We start from the raw sequence: 20604 nt of genomic DNA on the forward strand, positions 1-20604 counted from the left end.
GAGGCCAAGTGAGGAGCAGGAGGCAGAGAAGCTTGGCTGAGCTCAGGGACCCCCCCGAGGCAGCTCCTCTCCCAGCTGGAGGTCATTGATCAACCATCAGACATTGATCCAGCCACAGGATGGGTTGGGAGGGACCTTAAGGGTGGGCCCAGTTGCAGCCCTGCTGCCACAGGCAGGGCCAATCCCCAGGTGCTCAGCCCACCACCAAGGTCCAGCTCTTCCCTCAGGCCTCTGCTGTTCACCAGCCACAGCCTGCCCCAGCTGCACCTGCAGCTCACCCACAGGATACAGAGGTTCAGCTTCTCCCTCTTCAAACCAGAGGCAAGGCTGCTGAGAAGCACCCTGGGAGGAGACTGAAGGCTCCCTGGAGACTTTCTAAACATCCTTCCAAGAGGCACCTTGGGATGGAAAGCAAAGACTCCCTGGAGACCTCTGGACAAGCTTCCAAGAGGTACCAAGGGAGGGAGACTGAAGGCTCCCTGGGGAGTCCTCATCCAGCCTGGCCCTGAACACCTCCAGGCAGGGCACAGCCACAGCCTCCCTGGGCAACCTGTGCCAGGCTCTCCCCAGCCTCACTGCAAAGAATTTCTTCCTCATCTCCACTCTCAGTCTCTCCTCTCCCAGCTCAAAGCCATTGTTCCTCATCCTGGCACTCCCAGCCCTTGCCCAAAGTCCCTCCCCAGCTCTCCTGGAGCCCTTCAGGTACTGCAAGGCTGCTCTGAGGTCTCCCTGGAGCCTCTTCCAGGCTGCACAGCCCCAACTCTCCCAGCCTGGCCCCACAGGGGAGGTTCTGCAGCTCTCTGACCATCTCTGTGGCCTCCTCTGGAGCCTCTCCAGCAGCTCCAGGTCCTTCTTGTGCTGGGGGCCCCAGAGCTGGAGGCAGTGCTGCAGGTGGGGGCTGAGCAGAGCAGAGGGGCAGAATCCCCTCCAAGGTCTTTCCAGAGCCTAGTGGCAAGCAGTCAGGCTTGCTGCAGGCTGTCAGGGTACACCAGGGTTAGCCTTCATGCAGGGCTCACTTGGCCACAGAGATGTGCAAGGCAGAGCTTTGGGGCTGGTGCTAACAGCTGATGACTGCCAGCTCCCACCCTGGGGGGCTTTCCTAGGCAGGCTGGAGCCTGACCCTTGGGACACTCTAGGACAAGCCACACACCATCACCTTTCCTGCAACAAGGTGGTCAGAGCCAGAATGGAATGCTCTGCACTTGCTGAGGAGCACAGCTGGGTCCCCAGGGAGCCAAGAACCTCAGCAGACCATGCATGGAGAAGAGCCAGAGGAAGCCATGGGCTAGCAGATGGCCTGCAGTGGCCACAGAAAACCCCAGACACCAGATCCTTCCTCACCCCAGCTTACCACATCAGCATAGAGTCATTCAAGCTGCAGAAGCCCTCTGAGATCAGCTCCAACCTTCCACCCAGCACCTCCACGACCACCAAACCCTGGCCCCAAGAGCCACCTCCACTGATGCTGACTCCACCACCTCCCTGGGCAGCCTCTGCCAGTCCCTGACCACCCCTGCAGCAAAGAAAGGTTTCCTCAGCTCCAACCTAAGCCTCCCCTGGTGCAGCCTGAGGCCATTTCCTCTCCTCCTGTTGATCCTTGGGAGAAGAGGCCAACACCAGCCTCACCCCAGCCTCCTCTCAGGTTGCTGCACAGAGCAATGAGGTCTGTCCTCAGCCTCCTCTTCCTCAGGCTCACCAACCCCAGCTCCCTCAGCCTCTCCTCAAGCCATGCTCTTCAAACCCCTCAGCAGCTTCAGTGCCCTCCTCTGCACCCACCCCAGCACCAGGATGGTTGTGATGAGACTTTGAGCCCAGTGTTGGCACCAAGCTCTGGGCACAGCACCCAGACCTGCCCCCAGGCACCCCCACATCAGGGTCTCCTGGCTGGTGCTGGCAGAGCCCAAACAGAGCAGGAGCACTGCCTGGATTTGGCCTAGAAAGGCTCTGCCAGGAGCTGCTGGTTCCAAGGCAATGCCCCTGGTGTCCAACAGCAAACCTGCTCTGGAAAGAGCTCTGGCCATGGGCACCTGACCTCCTCCCAGCCTCTCCCCAGGTGCCTCTGGTGAGCACTGGTGGGTTTGGATGACAACAAACCAACCCCTGCTCTGCTGCCACAGGAGACAGTGTCTGATGCCACTTCTGTCCTCCCCCTTTCCCCCCACCAGACAAAGCTGAAGACCACCTGAGCTCCAAGTGAGGAAGCCCCCTCTGGAAGGGCCCAGGTGGAAGCCAGGCTCCACCTCACACTGCTCCTCTGCCTTGGTGCTAGAAACAGGAGCAGGCAGCAGCTGAGCTGGGCCCAGGAGCTGCCCCCTGCTATCTGCTCAGCCACAGCCACACAAGGTCACAGCAGGGCTTGGGTTGGAAGGGAGCTTAAAGCTCAGCCAGCTCCAAGCCCCTGCCCTGGGCTCCCTCCCTCCCACCAGCACAGGCTGCTCAAGGCCTCATCCAGCCTGGCCCTGAACACCTCCAGGCAGGAGGCAGCCACAGCCTCCCTGGGCAGCCTGTGCCAGAGTCTCCCCAGCCTCACATGAAGCCCAAGGTGGACACCCAACCCTCAAGGTGCTGAGCAGCCTGGAGGTGTCCCTGCCCAGGGCAGAGGGGTTGGAACTGGAGGAGCTTTAAGACCTCCTCCAAGCCAAAGCACTCTGTGGCTCCATGAAGCAAAGCCAGGAGCAGCACAGCTGAGAAGAGCAGTGCCTAAGGTCTGAGCATCCTCTCCTCCCCCAGCTTCACCTTCTTGGCCTGGCTGAAAGGGACTTTGGAACTCCAAATGCCAGCAACGTTCCAGCCCCTCCCAGAGGGCAGCTCAGGGGCACAGAGGAGAGCCCCTTGCTCACCTAACCCAGGACACAGCCAGACCCTTACCTGCCAGGGCCTGGGTCACCTTGCTGGGCTTGGACATCTTGACTGGCAGGGTGGGGAGGCTGGAGAGAAAGAGAAAGAGAAGCTGAGCAGCACACCCCAGGAACTGAGAAAGCAAAGACAGGGCCCTGGATATCTATCAGAAGGGATCAATTGCTCAGATGAGCCCCACCTGGGACCCCCCCATCCACACCCAGCCCCCTGCCCACAGCCTCAGCAGCTGCAAGCTGCATGTGAGGAGCCCAGGCCCTGCCAGAGCTCTCCAGGCACAGAATCAGAGAATCAACCAGGTTGGAGAAGACCTCAGGGATCTTCAGGTCCAAGCTGTCACCCAACACCCCCTGACAACTCAACCATGGCTCCAAGTGCCACATCCAAGCCCCTCTTGAACACCTCCAGGGCTGGGGACTCCACCACCTCCCTGGGCAGCACATCCCAAGGGCCAATTCCTCTTTCTCCTCCCCTCCAGCCTAAACCTCCCCTGGCACAGCTTGAGACTGTGTCCTCTTGTTCTGGTGCTGGCTGCCTGGGAGAAGAGACCAACCCCCACCTGGCTACAACCTCCCTTCAGGCAGTTGTAGAGAGGAGGCAAACAGAGCCATTGGCACAGAGTCACAGCTGGGGCTGGGGGGGAAGGGTTTGGGTCATTCAGTCCAACCCCTGCAGTCAGATCCCCAACCCCAGCAGGCTGCTCCCAGCCCCACACATCCTGCCCTGCACTGCTGCCAGCCATGGGGCAGCTCTCTGGGCAGCCTGGGCCAGGCTCTCCCCACCCTCAGCACCAAACATTTCTCCTCCTCTCCACTCTCAAGCTCCCTCTTGCACTTCAAACCATCTCCCCTTGGCCTGGCCCAGCAGGCCCTGCTCAGAAGTCTGTGCCCAGCTCTCTGATCTCCCCTTGAGGCACTGCAAGGCCACCAGAAGCTCTCCCTGGAGCCTTCTCCTCTGCAGGCTGCCCAAGGCCAACTCTCTCAGCCTGGCTCCCAGCAGAGGGCTTCCAGCCCTGCCAGCACTGCTGTGAGCTCCTCTGGCCCTGCTCCAGCAGGTCTGACAGCCTGGCCAGGCAGGACCAGCTCTTGCAGAGCTCTCCCTCCCCTCTTCCTCAGGATGTGTTTGCCCTCCCCTGCCCCAGTTTTGCATCACCTGCCAGTGACACAAGAGATCTCTGGCCACAGCCCACCCCAAGCCCACCAGCTGGGGTGGAATCCCCCCCCTCAGTTTCAAAAGGCTCTGAAGCAGCTGTGGTGGTTCCTTGGCTGCTCTTCATGGCCTCCCCTTCCTGCTTTGGGTCTTTGCTCACAGCTCTTTCTCAACTGTTTCCCCTCTCTGTCTCATCCCTCTGCTGTGCTCCTGCTCCTGTGACCTTCAGCAGGGGATGGCCTCAGGCTCAGCCTCCAGCTCCAGCTGAGGCCCAGAGAACCACAGAAGCATTGAGCTTGGAAGAGGCCTTTCAGATCATGGAGTCCAGCCCTGAGCCCAGCACTGCCCCAGGGCACCACCAGCCCATGGCCCTCAGCACCACAGCTCTGCAACCCCTCCTGAGGCCACATCTGGAGTGCTGGGTCCAGATCTGGGCTCCCCAGTTAAGGAGAGACAGAGAACTGCTGGAGAGAGCCCAGGGGAGGCTGCAGAGCTGCTGAGGGGCCTGGAGCAGCTCTGGGAGCAGCAAAGGCTGAGAGCCCTGGGGCTGAGAGCCTGCAGAAGAGCAGCCCCAGAGGGCAGCTGAGCAATGCTCAGCAAGAGCTAAAGGAGCTGTGGGGGGCAAGAGGCTGGGGCCAGACTCTGCTGAGTGGTGCCCAGGGCCAGGCCAAGGGGCAGCAAGGGGCACAGGGTGGAGCCCAGGATGTTGGATGTGAAGAGGAGGAGAAAGTTGTTTGTTGTGAGGGTGCTGGAGGCCTGGAGCAGGCTGCCCAGAGAGGTTGTGGAGTGTCCTGGTGTGGAGAGCTTCCAACCCCCCCTGGGCATTGTGCTGCTGGGCATTGTGCTGTGGGTGCCCTGCTGGAGCAGGGCTTGGACTGGGTGAGCTCCAGAGCTCCCTTCCAACCCTTCCCTGCCAGGATGCTCAGAGCTGAGCTCCAACTGCCAGAAGGTCTCCAAAGCTGAGGGAGAGGCTGGAGGATGCTGCAGTTCACTCAGTTCCTTCAGGAAACACAGCTGCAAACATCTCTGCTGTGGGGCCAAGGCAAAGCTGTAGCTCTGGAGAAGACCTCTGGAGGTGTAGCTCAGCCTGGAGAGCTGCCTGGCTCCTGTGGGGCTGTCCCCTACAGCCAGGTCCAGCCTTCACTCCAGGCTGGCAGCAGCAGCTGCACTGCTGGGCTTGTGCCAGGGGAGGTTCAGGTTGGAGATGAGGGAAAACTTCTTCCCAGGCAAGGTCACCAGCAGCCTGGCCTGGAGCAGCAGGAGCAGGGCAGGGATGGTGTCCCTGTGCTGAGCACTGCTGAGGCCACCCCTTGAGTCCTGGGCTCAGGTTTGGGTCCCTCACTGCAAGGACTTTGAGAGGCTGGAGCAGGGCCAGAGTAGAGCAACCAAGCTGGGGAAGGGTCTGGAGAACAGGGCTGGGGAGGAGCAGCTGAGGGAGCTGGGGGTGTTCAGCCTGGAGCACAGGAGGCTGAGGGAGACCTCATTGCTCTCTGCAGCTCCCTGAGAGGGCTGCAGCCAGGGGGGGGCTAGGCTCTGCTGCCTAGGAATAAGTGACAGGGCAGGAGGAGATGGCCTCAGGCTGCACCAGGGGAGGTTCAGGTTGGATATTAGGAATCCTTTCTTCCCAGCAAGGGCTCTCAGGCCCTGGCCCAGGCTGCCCAGGGAGCTGGGGGAGTCCCCATCCCTGGAGGGGTTTCAAAGCCACATGGATGTGGTGCTGAGGGCTGTGGTGCAGTGGCTGAGCAGCAGTGGTGTGGCTGTGAGCTCTGGGGGAGTGCTTGGGCTGGATGAGCTCAGAGGTCTCTGCCAGCCTCAGCAGGTTTATGGCTTATGATTTGGTGGCACTGGAGGTGATTGAATACCTTCCCAGCCTGTGTGGCTGCTGGGGTGAGGAGAAATCAAATGGAATCCAACAAGGCCAAGGGCAGAGTGTGGCATGTGGGGGAGAACAACCCTTAGGAAGCAGCAGAGGCTGGGGGAGAACAACCCCAAGGAGCAGCAGAGGCTGGAGGAGAGCAACCCCAGGGAGCAGCAGAGGCTGGAGGAGAACAACCCCAGGGAGCAACAGAGGCTGGGGGAGAACAACCCTAGGCTGGAGGCTGAGCTCTTGGAGAGCAGCTCTCAGGAAATGGACCTGGGGGTCCTGGTGGGCAGAGGGATGTCCCTGAGCCAGCAATGTGCCCTGTGGCCAAGACTGGCATCCTGGGGTCTAACAGAAGGGCTGTGGTGAGTAGGCCAAGGGAGGTTCTCCTGCTCCTCTTCTGTGCCCTGCTGAGGCCACATCTGGAATACTGTGTCCAGCTCTGGGCCCCTCAGGTCAAGGAGGACCTCAGAGGTCCAACACAGAGCCTCAGAGGCGCTGCAGGCAGTGGAACATCTCCCTGGGAAGCCAGGCTGAGGGAGCTGGGGCTTAGAGCAGAGGAGCCACAGAAGCCACCTTGCTCAGTGCTCAAGAAGGGGCAGAGCTGAAGCAGGGAGTGGAGAGCACAGGGACAGTCTGCAGCCCTGATTGCTGCTCCCTCAACCCAGCCCTCAGCTGCTGGAGGCTTTAACCAAGCTGCTGAGAGCAGCCCCAACAGTGCCCTCCCCAGTGCCCTAGCTGGGCACCTCCAGGTGTTCTCCTGGCTGACCTTCTCCTCCCAGCTGGCATCACCTTTGGCAGGCTGTGCCACCCCTGTGTGAGCAGCTCTGCTCTGCTCTGCCCCCCCCAGAGCCTGAGCAGCCCCAGACAGGCCGGGGGGGCACCTGCTGCAGCATCTCCTTCTTCATTTCTCACCTCCTCAGCGTGAAAGTCACTTTGCTGAGGCTCTGGGGGAGGATGAAGGCTCCAGGCAGCCCTCAGTGGCTCCTGAGGCAGGGGGGAATGGGGCAGGAGAAGGCCAGAGCCTGATTTTCAGCCCTTGCCAAAGGTGAGTAGGGCAGGGAAGTGCTGCAGGGGGTGGAGATGTCAGGAGAAAGCATCAAGCACAGAGTAGACAGCAGAGAAAGACTGTGAGAAAGAGGAAGAGGATGTGGGAAGGTGTTTCACTCAGATGACCCCCAGGAAGGGGAAGAGCCCTGACAGGGTGCTGAGGAAAACACCTCCAGATTCACCTCCTGGCTTGGAACAGAAAGCAGCTTCAAAGGGCACCTGCAGCCCCAGCACCTCCTCTCATTAGCTGAAGGCTGCTTTCAACACCCTCCTGGATCTCTTATCTCCCTGCTCAGTCAGGCAGCCTGGGCAGGTAAATCAGCTCTGGCAAGTTCTCCTGCAGCTGCTCACACTCTGCTTCAGCACTTGGACCGTCTGTGGAGCCCAGCAAACACTGCCCAGGACACAAACACAGGGAGCAGGCAGAGAGCCCTTCACACAACCCCAGCATGGAGGGGCTGGAAGGGACCCCTGGAGCTCACCCAGGCCAAGCCCTGCTCCAGCAGGGTACCCACAGCAGCTTGCCCAGAAGCACAGTGCCCAGGGGGAGTTGGCAGCTCTCCACACAAGGACCCTCCACAACCTCTCTGGTAGAATGGTTTGGGTTGGAAGGGAGCTCTGGAGATCATCCAGTTCCAAACCCCTGCCATGGGCAGGGACAGCTCCCACCAGCCCAGGTTGCTCAAGGCCTCATCCAGCCTGGCCTGAGGAGAGGCTGAGGGAGCTGGGGGTGCTTAGCCTGGAGGAGAGGAGGCTCAGGGGAGACCTTATGGCTGTCTACAGCTCCTTGAAGGGAGGTTGTAGCCAGGTGGGGGTTGGTATCTTCTGCCAGGCAGCCAGCACCAGAACAAGAGGACACAGTCTCAAGCTGTGCCAGGGGAGGTTTGATCAGTTGATCAGTTGATCAGAGTTGATCAGATGGTGTTGGGTGAGAGGTTGGACTTGATGATCTCAAAGGTCTTTTCCAACCTGGTTAATTAAATTAAATTAAGCTAAATTAAATGAAATTCTATTCTATCCTATCCTATTCTACTCTATTCTATCCTCACTTAATCCTTTCCTCATCCTCTCTTCTCCTCTCCTCATCCTCTCCCTCTCCTCATCCTCTCTCTTCTCCTGTCATCCTCTCCTTCTCATCCTCTCCTCTCCTCATCCTCCTCATCCTCTCTCTTCTTCTCTCATCCTCTCCCTCTCCTCATCCTCTCTCTTCTCCTGTCATCCTCTCCTTCTCATCCTCTCCTCTCCTCATCCTCCTCATCCTCTCTCTTCTTCTCTCATCCTCTCCCTCTCCTCATCCTCTCTCTTCTCCTGTCATCCTCTCCTTCTCATCCTCTCCTCTCCTCATCCTCCTCATCCTCTCTCTTCTTCTCTCATCCTCTCCTCATCCTCTCTTCTTCTCTCATCCTCTCCTCTCCTCATCCTCTCTCTTCTCCTCTCCTCATCCTCTCTCCTCCTCTCCTCCTCCTCTCCCTCTCCTCCTCCTCTCCCTCTCCTCATCCTCTCTCCTCATCCTCTCCTCTCATCCTCTCTCCTCTCCTCCTCTCTCTTCTCCTCTCCTCATCCTCTCCTCCTCCTCCCGTTCCCTCCCGGCCAGCAGCAGAGCACCCCGGGGGGCTGAGGCTGTGTACCTGACTCCGTTGGCCGCGGGCAGCGCGGCGCCGGCAGTGCCAGCCTGCGGCGGGGCGGCGGTTGCCGGGGGCGGCGGGCCGGGGCGCGGCCCGGGCGGCGGGCGGGGCGGGTTTGCTGTAGGGCAGGAAGGCGGGGCCGGCGGGGGCGGCGCCCGGGGCGTGGCGGGAGCGGGCGGGCCCCGGCACGCCGCCCGCCCAGCACTGCTGGCAGGAGCAGCCCGGCCCCGCGGGCAGCGCCGGCAGCGGGGCGGCCGGCGGGTAGGGGGGGCCCGGGCGGCGCCGCACGCCGCGCCGGAACCCGGTGGCCTTGTTGGTCTGCACCTGAGCCCCCAGGTCCACCTCGTAGTCGTAGCCCAGGGGGCCCAGGTCCACCCGCGGGTGGCGGCCGGCGTGGGCGCGCTCCAGGCGGACGCAGAGGCTCATCTCGTAGGGGGACCAACCCCCCTCGTCGTTCTGCCACTCCCAGACGATGCCCTGCCCCGCCGCCGAGTCCCCGGGGAAGAGATGTCTGTGCACGGCCCTCATGGTCCCTGCAGGGAGAGCAGACAGCACACGGGGTTAAGCGGGCTGGGAAACACCTCAGGCACCCTCCAGCCCAACCGCTCGCCCAGCACCATCTGATCAGCCGGGGATGTGCAGGGTCTGGAGAGGAGAAGGCTCCCAGGAGACCTCACTGTGGCCTTCCAGGATCTGCAGGGGGCTACGGGAAAGCTGGGGAGGGACTTTGGAGGGTGTCAGGGAGGGATAGGACTGGGGGGATGGAGCAGAACTAGAAATGGGGAGATTGAGATTGGCTGTGAGGAAGAAGTTGCTCCCCAGGAGGGTGGTGAGAGCCTGGCACAGGCTGCCCAGGGAGGTGGTGGAAGCCTCCTGCCTGGAGGTGTTTGCAGCCAGGCTGGAGGTGGCTGTGAGCAACCTGCTGTGGTGTGAGGTGTCCCTGGCCATGGCAGGGGGGTTGGAGCTGGCTGAGCCTTGAGCTCCCTTCCAGCCCTGACAATTCTGTGATCCTATGAAACCATGGCACCAAGTGCCTCATCCAGGCTGGTTTTGAACACCTCCAGGGATGGGGACTCCACCACCTCCCTGGGCAGCACATCCCAGTGGCCAATCTCTCTGGGAAAAATTTCTTCCTCACCTCCAGCCTAAACCTCCCCTGGCACAGCTTGAGACTGTGTCCTCTTGTTCTGGTGCTGGGTGCCTGGGAGAAGAGACCAACCCCCAGCTGGCTACAACCTCCCTTCAGGCAGTCGTAGAGAGGAGGCAAACAGAGCCACTGGCACAGAGTCACAGCTGGGGCTGGGGGGGGAGGGTTTGGGTCATTCAGTCCAACCCCCTGCAGTCAGATCCCCACCCCCAGCAGGCTGCTCCCAGCCCCACACAACCTGCCCTGCACTGCTGCCAGCCATGGGGCAGCTCTCTGGGCAGCCTGGGCCAGGCTCTCCCCACCCTCAGCACCAAACATTTCTCCTCCTCTCCACTCTCAAGCTCCCTCTTGCACTTCAAACCATCCCCCCTTGGCCTGGCCCAGCAGACCCTGCTCAGAAGTCTGTGCCCAGCTCTCTGATCTCCCCTTGAGGCACTGCAAGGCCACCAGAAGCTCTCCCTGGAGCCTTCTCCTCTGCAGGCTGCCCAAGCCCAGCTCTCAGCCTCACAGCCCTCAGAGCACTCTCTGAGCAGAGCACTAAAGCATTCAGGGGAACACTCTCTCTGTGACTCAGCTCTGTGATGTCTGCAGCACAGTGGCCTTCCTCTCTCCCTCTTCTCCTTCTCCCTCTCCTCTCCTTCACCAGAGGCACCCAGGGGCTTTCTCCTCCCAACAGGGCTGGGTTTGCTCACCCAGCCCAGGGAGAGGCAAGACCCAGAGCTCCCTGTCCCCCTGCCAGATCTGATTGTGGGCTAGCAGCAGGCTCAAAAGCTGTGGGGAGGAAGGGTGGGAAAGGAGGGAAGGAGAGAGGCTGCAGAGCCAGCCCCACCCCAGCAGAGAGGCAGAGGCATGGCAGATGCCTCCTGACGTTAGCAGGGGATAAAAAAGCTCAGGCTGAGGCACAGATCTGGTTAAAAAAACCTTAACTCCCACAGCCTTGACAACAGAGCAACTGCAGAGACACCACCACAGAGTGCTGCAGCACAGCCCCCCTGCTGCACAGGGGGCACAGCATGGGAGGGGATGGAAGGGACCTCTGGAGATCACCCAGTCCAAGCCCCCTGCCAGAGCAGGGGCACCCAGGGCAGCTCACACAGGAACACAGCCAGAAGGGGATGGAAAGGCTCCAGAGGAGACTCCACAGCCTCTCTGGGCAGCCTGCTCCAGGGCTCTGCCACCCTCACGGTGTTCCCCTGGCACCTCCTCTGCTCCAGCTGGCCCCCAGTGCCCCTTGTGCTGTCCTTGGCCATTCCTGAGCAGAGCCTGGCTCCAGCCCTGCAGGACACAGTCTCAAGCTGTGCCAGGGGAGGTTTAGGCTGGAGGTGAGGAGAAAGTTCTTCCCAGAAAGAGGCCATTGGGATGTGCTGCCCAGGGAGGTGGTGGAGTCCCATCCCTGGAGGTGTTCAAGAGGGGATTGGATGTGGCACTTGGAGCCATGGTTTAGTCATGAGGTCTGTGGTGACAGCTTGGACTTGATGAGCTTTGAGGTCTTTTCCAACCTTGGTGATGCTGTGATACTGTGACCTTGATCCCCAGCAATGAGGGCAGCCCTCAGGCTCCTCTGCTCCAAGCCCCAGCTCCCTCAGCCTGGCCTCCCAGGGAGATGTTCCACTGCCTGCAGCACCTCTGAGGCTCTGTGCTGGACTCTCTCAAGCAGCTCCCTGAGGTCCATCTTGAACTGAAGGGCTCAGAACTGGACACAGTATTCCAGATGTGGCCTCAGCAGGGCAGAGCAGAGGGGCAGGAGAACCTCTCTGGACCCACTCACCACAGCCCTTCTGATACTCCCCAGGATGCCATTGGCCTTCCTGGGCACAGGAGAGAGAGGATGGCCAGGGCCAGCTTCTCCAGGCTCCTGCCTGCAAGACTGGAGAGCAGGAGCCAGTGAAGTGCTGTGGAAAGTGGAGAGAGCAGCAGTTCAAAGGGGGAGAGATGGAAGCAGCCACGATGGGGCCAGCTGGAGCTCCAGCCCCCTGAAGCCTGATCCTCCACCCCTGACTTCCCCCCCCTGGTTACTTCCCCCCTGGTTACTTCACTCCTTTCTTTACAGAAGCTCTGCAAGGAGATCCTGCAGCAGGGTCAGAACTGCTGCTGCTGGGAAAGTCCTCAGCAGCTCCACAGCGAGAACAAAGAGCAGGAAACGCCTTGGGGCAAGCCTGAGAGTGGGGGGGGAACCAACCCCAGCTGGGGGGCAGCGAGGCAGAGGTGAGGGAAGAGCAGTGCCGAGGGGAACAGGAGAAAATGAAGCTTCAGAGTCACAACCCTGAGCTCCAGCAGCACAGGGAAAAGAGGATCCTCAGCCAAAGCCTGCAGAGAACTGCCCAGGAGGGTCTGGAGAGCAGGGCTGGGGAGGAGCTGGGGGGGTTCAGCCTGGAGGAGAGGAGGCTGAGGGAGACCTCATTGCTCTCTGCAGCTCCCTGAGAGGAGGCTGGAGCCAGGGGGAGGTTGGGCTCTTTTCCCAAGGAACAAGAGCCAGGACAAGAGGGAATGGCCTCAGGTTGCCCCAGGGGAGGTTTAGGTTGGCCATGAGGAACAATTTCTTCCCCTTGAGGGATGTCAAAGCCTGGTCCAGGCAGTGGCAGAGTCCCCATCCCTGGAGGGGTTTAAAGCCATCCAGATGTGGTGCCCAAGGGTATGGTGCAGCAGTGGCCCTGGTGGAGCTGGATAATGGTTGGACTCGAGGGTCTTAAAGGTCTTTCCCAACCATGCTGATTCTGTGCTGATGGCTCCATGGGGCCAAGCAAGCTGCACACAGGAGCTGCACTCCCCAGGAGCTGCAGATTTCAAACCCCTCCAGGGATGGGGACTCCCCCAGCTCCCTGGGCAGCCTGGGCCAAGGCTTGAGAGCCCTTGCTGGGAAGAAAGGATTCCTAATATCCAACCTGAACCTCCCCTGGTGCAGCTTGAGGCCATCTCTTGTCCTGTCACTTGTTCCTTGAGAGCAGAACCCAACCCCCACCTGGCTCCAGCCTCCTCTCAGGGAGCTGCAGAGGGCAATGAGGTCTCCCTCAGCCTCCTCTTCTCCAGGCTCAACACCCCCAGCTCCCTCAGCTGCTCCTCCCCAGTCCTGTTCTCCAGACCCTCCCCCAGCTTGGTTGCTCTTCTCTGGCCCTGCTCCAGCCTCTCAAAGTCCTTCTTGCAGTGAGGACCCAAACCTGACCCCAGGACTCAAAGGGTGGCCTCAGCAGTGCTCAGCACAGGGACACCATCCCTGCCCTGCTCCTGCTGCTCCAGGCCAGGCTGCTGGTGACCTTCTTGGCCACCTGGGCACCCCCTGGGCTCACCTCCAGATGCTCTCCACCAGCCCCTCCAGATCCCCCCATTGCCAACCTACTTTCCAGCCACTCTGCCCCCAGCCTGGAGCCTTCCTGGGGTTGTTGTGACCCAAGTTCAGGGCCCAGCCCTTGGCCTTGCTGAACCTCATCCCACTGGCCTCAGCTCATGGATCCAGCCTGGCCAGGTCCCTCTGCAGAGCCTCCAGCAGCTCAACACTGCTGCCCAACTTGGTGTCATCTGCCAGCTGCCTGGGGCTGCCTGGGGCTGCCTGGATCCTAACAGCTTACCTGGGGGAGCAGAAACAGCCCAAAGCAAACCAGCAACAACTGCTCCTGTCCAGCAAGCAGCTCCTGCCAAGGTTTAGAAACACAACCCTCTGGCCTCAAAGGGTGGGCAAGATCAGGGGTGACCTCCTGGAGAGGAGGAGGGCTGGGGGTGAGAGCAGGCTGGAAGGAAGGTGGTGAGAAATGCCCCACATTCAGAGCTGAGTGCAGGGAAGCTGCTCCCAGGAGGAAGAGGACTACCATGGAGTGTCAGAAACCCCTTGGGCCCAGGCCCTGCTCCACTGGCAGCTGAGAAGCTAAAATCAGCACAGAGAGGGCTTGAGAAGCTGGTGAGCAGGATGTGTTTTTCACACCCTCCAGGAGCAGCAGGGGGAAGAGCTGTGAGGAGCCAAGAGCAAAGCCATGAGCTGGGAAAACATTCCCCTGCTCCCCCCAGGCTGGCAGGGAACCCAGCATTCCTCTCCAGGGTGGGCAAACAGCTGTGGTGAGAGGACAACTTCTGCTGCTCCTCTGTGCTTGCTTCCAGCTAATGTTCCCTGGAGCAGCAGCTGAAGGCCAGGCCTAATCCTGCCCAGCAGCACAGCTGTGTCCACCCCAGCACCAGGGACACTGCCCCCAGCCCCTCTGCCTTCCTGTTATTCTCCCTGCCTTCCTGGGAAGAGCCAGTCTGTCTGTCCAGCAGCCAAGGAGCAGCAGTCAGCCAGCAGCTGAATGATTTGCCTCCTTTGTTTTGCTCTCTTTTCCAGGGGGATGTTTCCTGCAGGGATTCTTCTCTCCAGCACGTGGCAGAGGCCAGCAGGCTGCTGGCTCCCAGAGGCTCAAGGTGAACCCAAGCCCTACAGAGAGAGCTCTGCCCAGAGCTGGGCCACTGGAAGGGGGGAGCAGAGCTGTGCCAGGGGTCACACAGGTGCCTGTGGTGGGAGGCTCACAGAGCTGCCCACTGGCAGCATCCCCCTGAGTGCAGCCCTGATGCTGCAGGAGGAGCCAGGAGTCAGACTTTGGGGTATCAACCAAGGTGGGGGCAGGAGTTGAGCTGTGAGAGGGCAGGAGAGCTCTGCAGAGGGACCTTGCCAGGCTGCACAGATGGGCAGAGGCCAAGGGCAGGAGATTGAACACATCCAAGTGCCAGGTGCTGCACATTGGCCACAGCAACCCCAGGAAGTGCTACAGGCTGGGGGCAGAGTGGCTGAGAGCAGCCAGGCAGAGAGGGACCTGGGGATAGTGGTGGACAGCAGCTGAACATGAGCCAGCAGTGTGCCCAGGGGGCCAAGAAGGCCAAAGGCATCCTGGCCTGCAGCAGGAACAGTGTGGCCAGCAGGAGCAGGGAGGTCATTGTGCCCTGTGCTCAGCACTGCTTAGGCCACACCTTGAGTCCTGTTCAGTTCTGGGCTCCTCAGGTCAGGAAAGATGTTGAGCTGCTGGAAGGTGTCCAGAGAAGGGCAACAAAGCTGGGGAGGGGTCTGGAGCACAGCCCTGTGAGGAGAGGCTGAGGGAGCTGGGGTTGCTCAGCCTGGAGAAGAGGAGGCTCAGGGGAGACCTTCTTGCTCTCTCCAACTCCCTGAAGGGAGGTTGGAGCCAGGTGGGGGTTGGTCTCTTCTGCCAGGCACCCAGCACCAGAACAAGAGGACACAGTCTCAAGCTGTGCCAGGGGAGGTTTAGGCTGGAGGTGAGGAAGAAATTCTTCCCAGACAGAGAGATTGGCCCTTGGGATGTGCTGCCCAGGGAGGTGGTGGAGTCCCCATCCCTGGAGGTGTTTAGGAAGAGCCTGGATGAGGCACTTGGTGCCATGGTTTAGTTGATCAGATGGTGCTGGGTGAGAGGTTGGACTGGATGACCTCAAAGGTCTTTTCCAACCTGGTTAATCCTATCCTATCCTATCCTATCCCATCCCATCCCATCCTATCCCATCCCATCCTAACCATTCAGCCACAGAGCTCATCCCAGGGAAAAATCAGAGAATTCTTTGGGTTGGAAACAACCTCCAAGATCATTCAAGTCCAACCTCAGCCCAGCACCACCATGGCCACTAAACCATGGCCCCAAGTGCCATGGCCACACCTTTCTGGAACACCTCCAGGGATCACACAAGCCAGTACCACTCACCCAAGACCAAGCAGCATTACCTGCTGGAGGGCAGGGAGGCTCTGCAGGGGGACCTGGCCAGGCTGGATCCATGGGCTGAGGCCAGTGGGGTGAGGCTTAACAAGGCCAAGGGCTGGGTCCTGACCTTGGGGCACAGCAACCCCAGGAGGGCTCCAGGCTGGGGGCAGAGTGGCTGCAAACTGCCTGGGGGAAAAGGACCTGGGGGTGCTGGTTGGCAGCAGCTGAGGATGAGCCAGGGGGTGCCCAGGTGGGCAAGAAGGTCACCAGCAGCCTGGCCTGGAGCAGCAGTGGTGTGGCCAGCAGGAGCAGGGCAGGGATTGTCCTCCTGGGCTGGGCACTGGGGAGGGCACAGCTTGAATCCTGGGTTCAGTTTCGGGTCCCTCACTCCCAGAAGGACTTTGAGGGCTGGAGCAGGGCCAGAGAAGAGCAAGGCAGCTGGGGAAGGGTCTGGAGAGCAGGGCTGGGGAGCAACTGCTGTTGTTTATCTGGAGAAAAGGAGACTGAGAGGAGACCTTCTGGCTCCCTGTAGCTTCCTGCAAGGAGGCTGAGTGAGGTGGGAGCTGCTCTCCTCTCAAGGGTAGCAGCACCATGACATAAAGAAACAGCCTCAGGTTGCCCCAGGGGAGGCTTAGCTTGGGCATGAGGAACAATTTCTTCCCCTTGAGGGCTGTCCAGGCCTGGCCCAGGCTGCCCAGGCCAGTGGTGGAGTCCCCAGGCCTGGAGGGGTTTGAGAGCTGTGCAGATGTGGTGCTGAGGGCCATGGCTGAGTGGAGCCCTGGCAGGGCTGGGGTAAGGCTTGGACTCCCTGATCTGAAAGGTCTGATCCAGCCCAGGAGATCCAGAGTGGAGAGGAGGAGAAATGTTTGGTGCTGAGGGTGGGGAGAGCCTGGCCCAGGCTGCCCAGAGAGCTGGGAGCTGCCCCAGGGCTGGCCCCAGTGCAGGGCAGGCTGTGTGGGGCTGGGAGCAGCCTGCTGTGGCTGCAGCTGTCCCTGGGGGCTGCAGGGGGTGGGACTGGGTGGCCTTGCAAGTCCTTTCCCACCCAGCCCATTCCAGCCTTCTGTGAGAGCAGGGCAGGTGCCAGCTCTGGTGCCCCACTCTGTCCTGCTCACAGCCACACTGCAGCAGGGCTGCCAGCTGCTCCCCAGCCCACAGCAGAGCTTGCCAAGGCCTCCAGAGCTCCTCACCCAGGGCCCTGCCAGGCAGCACTCAGCCTGAGGTCCCCATGTGAGGAGCAGCAGAGGGAGGCAGCTGTGCTGACCACTTGCATCTGCTCCAACCACTTCCCTTTCCTGCAGGACTTGCCCAGGCCTGCAGCTGGCTCCAGCCAGGGCTCATTGATGGCTGTGCCTGGCAGGAGCCCAGCCTGGTGCCCAGCTGGGGCTGAGGCTGGGCCATGGCTGGGCCATGCTGGCTGAGTGCTGCAGAGAGCACTGCCCACAGCAGCCATGCATTCCCAGGGGGTAACTGGGGATCTCCCTGGACTTTCCAGGGATGAGGAGCACACATTCCACCCCTTCTGAGCTCCAGCTGCTCAGCACATCTGGAGCCCAAAAGCAGAGAGGGTAGGAAGAAGGCCACAGCAGCTCCAGAGCTGAGCCCAGGAGGCACAAATGGGAATGAGAAGGAGAGCCTCAGCCCTGCCCCTGGGCCCTGCCTGTAGCACCCTTGTAAGTGACACAGGACCTGGGACCCAGGCACCCACAGCAAGGCTGCAGAGGGCCCCAAGCAGTGTGGTGTGGTTGACACACTGGAGGGAAGGGATCCATCCAGAGGGACCCTGACAGGCTGCAGAGTTCAGACCATGACAACCTCATGAAGCTCAGCAAGGCCAAGGGCAAGGTCCTGCTCCTGGGTCAGGGCAATCCCCAGCACAAATCCAGGCTGGGTGAGGAGTGGCTCCAGAGCAGCCTGCAGGAGAAGGCCTTGGGGGGGGTCAGGTGGTGACAAACTCCCCAGGAGCCAGCAGTGGTCCCTGGCAGCCCAGAGCCAGCTGAGTGCTGAGCTGCAGCCAGAGCAGGGAGAGCAGCAGCACAGGGAGGGGATTCTGCCCCTCTGCTCTGCTCTGAGCCCCCCTGCAGCTCTGGGGCCCCCAGCACAAGAAGGACCTGGAGCTGCTGGAGAGGCTCCAGAGGAGGCCACAAAGATATCAGAGGCTGCAGAACCTCCCCTGTGGGGCCAGGCTGGGAGAGTTGGAGCTGTTGAACCTGGAGAAGGCTCCAGGGAGACCTCAGAGCAACCTTCCAGTAGCTGAAGGGCTCCAGGAGAGCTGGGGAGGGACTTTGGCCAAGGGCTGGGAGTGCCTGGATGAGGAACAATGGCTTTGAGCTGGGAGAGGGGAGACTGAGAGTGGAGATGAGGAAGAAATTCTTTGCAGTGAGGCTGGGGAGACTCTGGCACAGGTTGCCCAGGGAGGCTGTGGCTGTGCCCTGCCTGGAGCTGTTCAAGGCCAGGCTGGATGAGGCCTTGAGCAGCCTGTGCTGGTGGGAGGTGTCCCTGCCCATGGCAGGGGGTTGGAGCTGGATGATGTTGAAGGTCCCTTCCAAGCCAAGCCCTGCTGTGACTCCTCCCCAGGAGGAGCAGGGCAGCCTGGCACAGCACAGGATGAGGAATGTTCTGCTGCAGCTCCACAACGTTCTGTGGGGGCTGCAGCTCTCCCAGGGCTGTGTGCCAAGGGAAAGCAGCTGGCACTGCAGAGGCAGAGGGAACAAGGGATGCAAACTGGGAGGGGCTGAATTGTAACAAGGCCTTGTTATGTGTGGGGTCTTCAGTGGGGGGCAGGAAGAAAGTTTGCAGCTCTCAGAGCTCTGGCTCCCAAGCTCTGAGATCCAAGGGGCCACGATGAGGAGAGAAGATGCTGCTGCCTGTGCCTAGACTCATGCCAGGCAGCAGTGACTTTGTCACAGGCTAACATCCAGGGAGCAGCAAGAAAAACAGAGACATCCCAGATCCCCAGCAGGGAGAGGCTGGAAGGGAGCTCTGGAGCTCATCCAGCACAACCCCTGCTCCAGCAGGGCACCCACAGCAGCTTGCCCAGCACCACAATGCCCAGGGGGGGTTGGAAGCTCTCCACACAAGGACACTCCACAACCTCTCTGGGCAGCCTGCTCCAGGCCTCCAGCACCCTCACAACAAACAACTTTCTCCTCCTCTTCACATCCAACCTCCTGGGCTCCACCCTGTGCCCCTTGCTGCCCCTTGGCCTGCCCCTGGGCACCACTCAGCAGAGTCTGGCCCCAGCCTCTTGCCCCCCACAGCTCCTTTAGCTCTTGCTGAGCATTGCTCAGCTGCCTTCTGGGGCTGCTCTTCTGCAGGCTCTCAGCCCCAGGGCTCTCAGCCTTTGCTGCTCCCAGAGCTGCTCCAGGCCCCTCAGCAGCTCTGCAGCCTGCCCTGGACTCTCTCCAGCAGTTCTCTGTCTCTCTTGAACTGGGGAGCCCAGAACTGGACCCAGCACTCCAGATGTGGCCTCAGGAGGGCAGAGCAGAGGGGCAGGAGAACCTCCCTTGCCCTGCTGGCCACACTCTTCTCCCTGCCCCCCAGGACCCCATTGGCCTCCTTGGCCACCAGGGCACATTGCTGCCTCATGGGGACCTTGTTGCCCCCCAGCACTCCCAGCTCCTTCTCCTTGGAGCTGCTTCCCAGCAGGTCCCCCCTCAGCTGTGCTGCTGCAGGAGGTTGTTCCTCCCCAGGGCCAGGACCCTGCCCTTGCCCTTGCTGAGCTCCATGAGGTTCCCTGTGCCCAGCTCTGCAGCCTGGCCAGCTCTGGATGGCAGCACAGCCTGAGGGCTGTCAGCCACTGCTCCCAGCTTGGTGCCAGCAGCCAACTGCCTGAGTCTCCACTCAGTGCCTTCATCCAGGTCACTGATGAAGATGTTCACCAAGACTGTCCCCAGTGCTGGCCCCTGAGGAACACCACCAGCTACAGGCCTCCAGCTGGACTGTACTTGATAGAGGCCTAGAAGATGGTTGCAGAAGGATTGTTCCCAAAGGCCTGCAGGGACAGGACCAGGGTGGGTTGAAATGAGAGCAGAGCAGACTGAGATTGGATGTGAGGAACAAGTTGTGCCCCAGGAGGCTGCTGGAACACCGCCACAGGTTGCCCAGGGAGGTGCTTGAGGCCCCAGCCCTGGAGATACTGAAGGTGAGGCTGGAGAGGGCTCTGAGCAGCCTGCTCTGGTGGAGGATGTCCCTGCTGGGTGCAGGGGCTCGGAGTGGGTGAGCTCTGGAGCTCCCTTCCCACCCAACCCCCCCTGACTCTCTGACTGCAGCACATCGCCGCTCAGGGCAGCGCTCAGCAGAGCTCTGCAGCTCCCTCCTGCCCAGGCCAGCTCCCTCTGACCTCCAAGCAGCCACCCCCCGGCCGGGGCCGCTCCTCACCGGTGTCCTGCCGGAACTGTGTCAGGCTGGGGATGTCGATGACATAGGGAGCCAGGGCCGGGTCCGCCTGGCCCAGCGGGATGCTGCCGCCCAGCGCCGTGCCCGAGCGCCGGCCCCGCTGCTGGCACGCCTGGAACTGCTGCTCGATGTAGCCGCAGACGCCGGCCGGGTAGGGTCTCCATCGGCCCAGCTCATCCTGCCACTCCCACACCGCCACGGTCACGGCCGAGCCGCCGCCGCCCTGCCCCGGAGCCGCCCCGGACGGCCCCGGCCCCGCCGAGCCGCTCGCTGCTGCCTCCGCCGCGGCCATCGCCCTCCCCGAGCTGCGGGCAGCCTCTGCCGCCTGGCCTCACAACATCTTCCGCCCGGGAACCTGCAGGGAGAGACGGAGAGCAGAGCGAGCCGAGCGTGAGGATGCTGCAGGGGCTGGAGAGAGGCTGAGAGCCCTGGGGCTGCGCAGGCTGGAGAGGAGACCGAGGGAAGCTGAACGGAGCGGGGCATTGCCCTGTGAAGAGAGGCTGAGAGCCCTGGGGCTGCTCGGGCTGGAGAGGAGACCGAGGGAAGCTGAACGGAGCGGGGCATTGCCCTGTGAAGAGAGGCTGAGAGCCCTGGGGCTGCTCGGGCTGGAGAGGAGACCGAGGGAAGCTGAACGGAGCGGGGCATTGCCCTGTGAAGAGAGGCTGAGAGCCCTGGGGCTGCTCGGGCTGGAGAGGAGACCGAGGGAAGCTGAACGGAGCGGGGCATTGCCCTGTGAAGAGAGGCTGAGAGCCCTGGGGCTGTGCAGGCTGGAGAGGAGACCGAGGGAAGCTGAACGGAGTGGGGCATTGCCCTGTGAAGAGAGGCTGAGAGCCCTGGGGCTGCTCGGGCTGGAGAGGAGAA

The 20604-nt window shown here is 61.3% G+C and overlaps 1 protein-coding gene across 1 annotated transcript in view; it reads right to left on the minus strand.

The window, feature by feature from the left end:
* DTX2 (deltex E3 ubiquitin ligase 2) overlaps positions 1–20082 on the minus strand; it is a 40175-nt gene extending 20093 nt beyond the window's left edge. The window contains 4 exon segments of the mRNA XM_054166410.1: positions 2869–2927; positions 8545–8612; positions 8614–9074; positions 19726–20082. Of these exon segments, the coding sequence (XP_054022385.1) occupies positions 2869–2927; positions 8545–8612; positions 8614–9074; positions 19726–20035 (898 nt within the window). The 5' untranslated portion in view covers positions 20036–20082.
* Between the last annotated feature and the right edge of the window lie 522 nt (positions 20083–20604).

The sequence above is a fragment of the Dryobates pubescens genome, chromosome 13, assembly GCF_014839835.1.
Source record: "Dryobates pubescens isolate bDryPub1 chromosome 13, bDryPub1.pri, whole genome shotgun sequence".
Classification (NCBI taxonomy): domain Eukaryota; kingdom Metazoa; phylum Chordata; class Aves; order Piciformes; family Picidae; genus Dryobates; species Dryobates pubescens.